Below are 7,560 nucleotides of genomic sequence, written 5' to 3' on the forward strand. Positions count from 1 at the left end.
ACAACATAAAATCAAGGAGAGGGTTAACTGTTCTTGCTACAGATTTCCCACTTTGGTCTTAAAGCATAGGATATGGAGGAGACACTTTGTTTCTCTCACTATGACTCAAATGTTTTGTGCTAAGGCCCAGTACTGTTTGGCCCTCAACCTCTGGAAATTTAAATAATTATTTACAGTTACATTTTAGATGCACAGAGGTTAGTGAAGCAACTCAATGGCATATGGTTTCCAGAATTTCCACCAGATATTTTTGCGCATTAAACACTTAATTTACTGCAAATCCGGTGAATGTAAGGAAATCACAGGTGACAATAATTGTATATAATGCAGTAAGGTTTTTAGCAAAGACGGCAAAAGTACTCACTTCCCGTACTCAAGTAAAAGTACAGATACTTGTGTTTAAAAATACTATGGTAAAAGTAGAAGTACGGATTTCACTTCTTTACTCAAGTAAATGTAACAAAGTACAGGCTTGGAAATTTACTTAAAGTATAAAAGTAAAAGTAGCCTTGCAAATGACAACGAGTTTTTATGCAAAGCTACCCGGACCACACACACGTTACTAGAGTATGTTTATGGCGAATGAATGTTGACAAATCTGTCTGATTCCCATCCAATTAGATTGAATTCGGTATTGCTGACAAGAATAATAATAACGGTAGCACCACTGACATTTGAAATCAAAGTAACAAGCCAATTTTGTAAAATGTAAGGAATCGAAAGTACCGATATTCATGTTAAAATGTAAGGAGTAAAAGTAAAAAGTTGGCACAAAAATAAATACTAACACAAAAATAAATGAAAAATCTATTTAAGTAAAGTAACAAAGCATTTGTACTTCATTAATTCCCTTCTTTGGTTCTCAGACAATGAGAATCTGAAAAATATGCTGTACTGCTTTCCACTATTCTGCTGTGGATAAGCTTGTCTAATTTAATGTTATTTCTGCTGAGTCAACACACATGTAGGACCATAATACAGAGGTCCCACAGCAGCCCAGTCCCGCGGACCAGTAGGCATTGCTCCGCGGACCAGCCCATAGTTTGAGAAACGCTGCAAACACCGTCACTCCCCCACTTGCTCTACCACACACTCCCCACGCGCACACACACATGCCGGCCCTGCTATTTGATAGATTGACGCACAAACCAACACACAAGATGAAACTTCAGGCCACGTCCATAGGCTATGGCGAAATCTCTGCGTGGAGCCTCCGCAGGACCATACATCACGCGGTGCACTGGCCACCCTTGATCCCCCCCCCCCTTAGAACCGCCACTGTAATCTGGGCCTAATTTGTTCGCAGCACAGCACGCAAGTAGTGCCTTGAAGCAGATGCGGGCAGCAACGAGTTACCAGAGAAGGGAACGGAGAAACGGTGTAGTGTGAAATTTCACAAACCTCATGCCCTCTTAACAGATATTCAACAACTGAGCCAACAGTTTAACTATTATGTATCAATGTATAAAGCATGATAACACACGCTCATCCTAACATGAAATTGTTTATTGAGACAACCAGGAGGGCAGTTTGCGTAGATAACACACAAGGCTCAAAATGTCACCTGAACATCTCCCCTTGAAGCCTTTTCTGTTTTACAGCGTTCTCAACTTTTCCTGACATTAAATCAGCGAATTAGTGATGTGGTGATTAATCATCCACAACGTTCTTTAATTTCAGGAGGAGCCTACTACTTGATATCTCGCAGTTTGGGACCAGAGTTTGGCGGGTCGATTGGTCTAATTTTTGCCTTTGCCAATGCGGTGGCTGTAGCCATGTATGTGGTGGGATTTGCTGAGACGGTGGTTGACTTGCTCAAGGTGTGAGATTTTATACTGTAAAGGGAATTGCTTATAAGATATCCAAAAAATTTGACTATACACTTATCCGTGCCTCTGCCATCCCGTCAGGATAACGACGCCATCATGGTGGATGAAATCAATGACATCAGAATTGTTGGATGTATTACTGTGGTGTTGCTGTTGGCCTTATCAGTTGCTGGAATGGAATGGGAGGCCAAGGTAAGAGATGAACATAATGCTAGCTGTACACCAATATGTTGCGGTAAAACGTCTAACCATAACTTCATTGTTTTGTCCACACAGGCACAGATTCTTCTACTCGTTGTCTTGCTGGTGGCCATAGCGAACGTATTTGTAGGAACTGTCATCCCTGCAACAACTGACAAGAAATCCAAAGGCTTCTTTAATTATGATTGTAAGACATCCTCTCCCAACTAACGCACAGCTTCAGTAATTTAACTCAAACATTTGAAGATATGACATCTAATGTTCTTCCTTCCTCTCCATTTCTCATCCCTCTCTCACAGCGAAAGTCTTCTTAGAGAATTTTACGCCAAGTTTTACAGAGAATGAGAATTTTTTTTCAGTGTTCTCCATCTTTTTCCCTGCTGCAACCGGGATCCTGGCAGGAGCCAACATCTCTGGCGACTTGCGGGTAACTTTTTCATCCAGAGGTCATTGCAGGAATTGCATAGGAATAAATAATTCAATAATAATAATAATAATTCATTACATTTATATAGCGCTTTGTCATAGACACTCAAAGCGCCTGGGGGGGAGGGGGGACTACTCTCTAACACCACCAATGTGCAGCACCCACCTGGGTGATGCACGGCAGCCTTACGACGCCAGACACTGATGTTGGGTGAGCCAGATGCCAGTAGAGAGGGAGGGGAACATATGTTTAGTGGGGGGGGGGAAGGACCGGAGTACCTGGAAAAAACCCATGCAGACACGGGGAGAACATGCAGCCTCCACACAGAATGGCCCGGGATGACAAGGGTCCGAGCCCGGTACCTTCTTGCTGTGAGGCCACAGTGTTAACCATTGGGCCACCGCGCATGTGCTGGACAATCATTGGCTGGCGGTGGCCTCTAGCGTACCCAATAGAGCGCGTGCCCCATGTAGGCTGTCCTTTGCAGAGGCCCAGGTTCAAATCCGATCTGTGGCCCTTTTCTGCGTGTCATCCCCCATCTCTCATCCCACTTTCCTGCCTATCCACTGTCACTGTCTAATAAAGTGAACTTTACTTTAAAATGTTAATGTTATTTTACAGGATCCCCAGGCAGCCATACCTAAAGGTACCTTGCTGGCTATCCTGATAACTGGTATCACCTACTTGGCTGTGGGTATCTGTGTCTGTAAGTAGTATTCCATGAAATGCAACTCCAATGAGAAACTGTATTCCAATTATGCATTTGTGTTTGGGACCATTGGAATATATAGTATTTCTGGGAGGTTGGTTGTTAGACTTTAACCTTCCTGTTGTCCCCGGGTCAAATTTGACCCGTTTACAAAACGTTCGTTATCAGAACTATGACATAAGAATGTTGAAAAAGTGACAAATGTTGAAAAAAACCTACAAAAACGAAGGAAAAAAACCTACAAAAACGAAGGAAAAAAATCAACAAAAACGTTCTTTTTTTAAATGCTGAAAAGCTTTTTTAATGTCAAAAAAGTGACTAAAAAGTTGGAATAAAATTGACAAAAATGTTAAGAAAAGTGAAGAAAAAGAACAAAATGTTGAAATTTCAACCCAGAAAAACACAAAGTTGCAGGTCGACGGGAAGACAACACAAGGGAAAAAAAACAACCTAAGCATCTGTTCTTCTCTCTGATTGGTCAGCGGCCACTGTTGTCCGTGAAGCCACAGGAAACATAACAGACATCATCACTGCCGGAGTGTCATGCAACGGTTCAGCGGTAGCTGCTTGTGAGCTCGGCTGGAATTTCTCTTCCTGCGCGGTGGAAAAATGTGAATATGGCTCGCTGAACAACAATCAGGTACAGAGCCTTTCAAACTCTAATCCGCACATAAGAAGGAGCTCTTTTTTCATCTCGAATGCTTTCCTCTCCTCACCTCTGGTTCAGGTGATGACCATGGTATCTGGGTTTGGTCCCCTCATCATTGCTGGAACGTTCTCAGCCACCCTTTCATCAGCTCTGGCTTCCCTTGTCAGTGCTCCTAAAGTCTTCCAGGTCAGTAATGCACCACGGTTTTTTTCTTCTTTTCTAAAAACAGTGCCACTGCAATGCAAAAGTTTTAGAGGAACTCTCCACTGAGATACAACTTCTTGCTCTTAACTCCTGAAAATGAAAAATATGTCCTAACTTAAGCTCTCCTCTCTCCTCCAGGCACTGTGTAAAGACAACATCTACAAGATCCTGCACTTCTTTGCCAAGGGATACGGCAAGAACAATGAGCCAATTCGTGGCTATGTCCTCACATTCATTATTTCCGTGGCCTTCATTCTTGTTGGTCAGTTCAATTTTCTAATGTGGCCTGGCCATAATTTTTACTTCATGTTAAAAATGTATTTTAGGCTTCAAATATGCCAATAGATAGTTCACTGTTGTCCATGTTATGCATTTTGAAAGAATTCCAATTTGACTGATGTTTTTATTCATTTTTGTTCTCTGTAGGTAATCTTAACACCATCGCTCCTATCATCTCAAACTTCTTTCTGGCATCTTATGCTCTTGTCAATTTCTCCTGCTTCCATGCATCTTACGCCAAGTCTCCAGGTGGGCCTCTACGGACAAAGTAGCTTAAACATGAAAAATCCTGCCATTTCATCCATTGATACCTCAGTTTCTTTTCAGGACTAATGTACAAGGATATATACAATATATATACAGAATATACAGTATATTATTAAAATGAGGCAACATTACAAAAAAACATTTGTCTAAGACTCTGCAGTTACTAAATGTGGCCTCTCTCATGTATTTCCCAGGATGGAGACCAGCATATAAATACTACAACATGTGGCTATCCCTGTTGGGCGCATTGCTCTGCTGTGTTGTTATGTTTGTTATCAACTGGTGGGCTGCTCTAATCACATACGGAATTGAAATCCTACTCTACATTTATGTCAAAGTCAAGAAGCCAGGTGAGCTGCATCATGTATGTGTTTGCATATTTGGAAGTGCACTCATATACCTGCATGAACTAACCTGGTCGTACTTTTAAATTCTCTCTAGATGTGAACTGGGGTTCGTCCACGCAGGCGGTGACATTTGTGAGTGCAGTCAACAACGCTCTGTCTCTGTCTGGTGTAGAGGATCATGTCAAGAACTTCAGGTAAAAGTGTGCATTGTGTAACCGTGGGTACAAATATGCAATACAACTTCTACAAAATTGTCCTCATCAGTATGAGATATACAAAGTACTAAAATACTGAGTGATGTTGTAATACATGCTTGTTTTTCTCAGGCCTCAGATCTTAGCACTATCAGGTTCAGCACGGGCCAGACCAGCTCTCCTGGACCTGGCTCACTCCCTTTCTAAGAACTATGGACTCTGTCTCTCCTGTGAAGTGTTTGTGGTAAGGTTATACTGTAATCTTATCATTTGAAAATGCAAAACAAAGGATATTATCCTGTGTCTCAAAGAATTGATTTCAAAGTACTCTTGCTAGTTTATAAATCCTTACCGGTTTAGGTCCAAAATCATTCTGATCTGCTACTACACTTGACCCCCCAGACCTCTCAGGTCATCTGGGACAGGTCTACTTTCTGTCCCCAGAGTCGAACTAAACAGGGTGAAGCATCTTTCAGTTTCTATGCTCCTCATATCTGGAACAACATCCCAGAAACCTGCAGATCTGCTGCTACTCTCGTTCTTTTAATCGGCTGAAGACCTTTCTTTTTGATGCTGCCTTTCTTTAAATGAATGCTCATTCTTTTAAATTCTTATGCTGCACTGTAACTTTTATTTTGTGTTTTATGTGTCCTAATTGTTTCTATTTTGTTTTTAACTGTCTATTCATGTGTTTTTATTATTTTTATATTTATGATTTTTACTGTTTGTACTTGTGTTTTATCTGTTAAAACTGATTTCGTGTAAAGCACTTTGAATTGCCCTGTTGCTGATGTGCTTTACAAATAAAGCTGCCTTGCCTTGCCTTGCCTATTACATGAGCAGCACATATCACCTAAATCTTCATTTAAATATAAACCTTCTATTCAAGTCAAGACTTGCACATCAAGTTAACTTAATTATGGGCTGGGTTTAGACTTCACATGGGATGAGGAAAATGTCAACTGTCTGGATATCCAAGACTAAAGTTTAGGGTCAGTTGTGTCTTCTGAATATGAAAAAGGTGTATTTCTCCTTCTTTCTCTCTCAAACACACTCGCACAAAAAAAATTCCACCCACACGCAGATAGATGTATGTTGTGATCTCTCCAGGGCCCGAGGTCAGAGGCCCTCGAAGAGATGAATGCTGGTATGGAGAAGAACCAGCTGTGGCTTCAGAAGACCAAACGTAAGGCGTTTTATGCTGCTGTGACCTGCGACAACTTCAGGGAAGGGACTAAGTGCCTGCTGCAGGTCAGTGTGGTCATGATTTACAACACGTTTCTTCACCGTCAGAAAAATCCATTTGATTAATGTGTAACTGGTGACTACTGATCAATCAGCCTTTTTATAATGCCTCTTGTAAAATCATATAAAATGTAATGATTGAAAGGAGCTAGCAGATTTAAACATTGCAAAAACAGATTTCATTGACCCATTTCATCTATTGTTGTGTTATGACATGTCTTAAGGTTATGGCCAGGACTTTACTGCGGGAAGTTTAGTGTTAATGTACCATTTTTCAGTATATTTTATAGTTAATGAATAGCATGAAAACAGTGTTGTGGCTCCGGCTATCACACTTTGGAGATAAGGCTCATTGTAAGGATCGCTTACTTCAAACAGCACGGCAGCCTAAAAGCTATAATTGATTAACACAGCATTGTCCCTGCAGACGAAGTAAGACCTATGATCTGGATATAATTTCAGGCAGTAAAACAGCTTCCCGGCCTTCTTGTCTTGCCACTTTTTTTCGCCCTCTAGTTAATAAAAACTCCAAGTGTGTTGGTATGTCAGTTAACTGATTTAGGGTTTTATCTTTATGCTATGGGTGTCGTGCTTTTCCTTACAGGCTTCTGGTCTCGGCCGTATGAAGCCGAACACATTAATGGTGGGCTTCCAGAGAAACTGGAGGACTGCGAGCACTGAGGCAGTGCAGAATTATGTGGGAATACTGCAGTAGGTCACAAATAGATGCAGAGAAGCACACATGATAAAAATGTACCCAGAAATTAAACATGAATATGAGATCTTTGTTTGAATGGGTGTCCTCATTCTCCTTTTCCTTTTTGACAGTGATGCGTTTGACTTTGAGTATGGGACAGTGATGCTAAGGATGGACCAGGGACTTGATGTGTCGCACATTGTCGAGGCAGAAGGTCAGTACAACCTCTTAAGGCTATACTGTAACTAAGTTTTATGAAGTACTTCTTAAGCTAGCTGCCCAAAGGTAGGTTAGGTAGGAGAATGAGACTAGAGATGGTCCTCCCAATACCGATTCTGATACCTGAACTTGTGTATTGGCAGATACCGAGTACTGATCCAATACCAGTGTGTTATATGTTTCATTATTTTTTAACAGCTGTATACTACTATCCCTGTATGGATGTGATATGATTTCTATCTGTGTTATTGGTCTGGCTCAAATTAAACTCTTTGTGAAACATGAACAAACAC

General features: G+C 41.1%; 1 protein-coding gene across 1 annotated transcript in view; it reads left to right on the plus strand.

The window, feature by feature from the left end:
* Positions 1-7,560, plus strand: part of slc12a1 (solute carrier family 12 member 1) — a 17,411-nt gene that overhangs the window by 4,384 nt on the left and 5,467 nt on the right. The window contains exons 5-19 of the mRNA XM_032536440.1: positions 1,681-1,820; positions 1,911-2,021; positions 2,106-2,217; positions 2,330-2,457; positions 3,079-3,163; positions 3,649-3,806; positions 3,894-4,001; positions 4,158-4,281; positions 4,446-4,547; positions 4,760-4,915; positions 5,007-5,106; positions 5,239-5,350; positions 6,217-6,357; positions 6,956-7,062; positions 7,180-7,262. Of these exons, the coding sequence (XP_032392331.1) occupies positions 1,681-1,820; positions 1,911-2,021; positions 2,106-2,217; positions 2,330-2,457; positions 3,079-3,163; positions 3,649-3,806; positions 3,894-4,001; positions 4,158-4,281; positions 4,446-4,547; positions 4,760-4,915; positions 5,007-5,106; positions 5,239-5,350; positions 6,217-6,357; positions 6,956-7,062; positions 7,180-7,262 (1,767 nt within the window). The remainder of the gene's footprint in view (positions 1-1,680; positions 1,821-1,910; positions 2,022-2,105; positions 2,218-2,329; positions 2,458-3,078; positions 3,164-3,648; positions 3,807-3,893; positions 4,002-4,157; positions 4,282-4,445; positions 4,548-4,759; positions 4,916-5,006; positions 5,107-5,238; positions 5,351-6,216; positions 6,358-6,955; positions 7,063-7,179; positions 7,263-7,560) is intronic.

Source organism: Etheostoma spectabile, chromosome 1 (genome assembly GCF_008692095.1).
Source record: "Etheostoma spectabile isolate EspeVRDwgs_2016 chromosome 1, UIUC_Espe_1.0, whole genome shotgun sequence".
Lineage (NCBI taxonomy): Eukaryota > Metazoa > Chordata > Actinopteri > Perciformes > Percidae > Etheostoma > Etheostoma spectabile.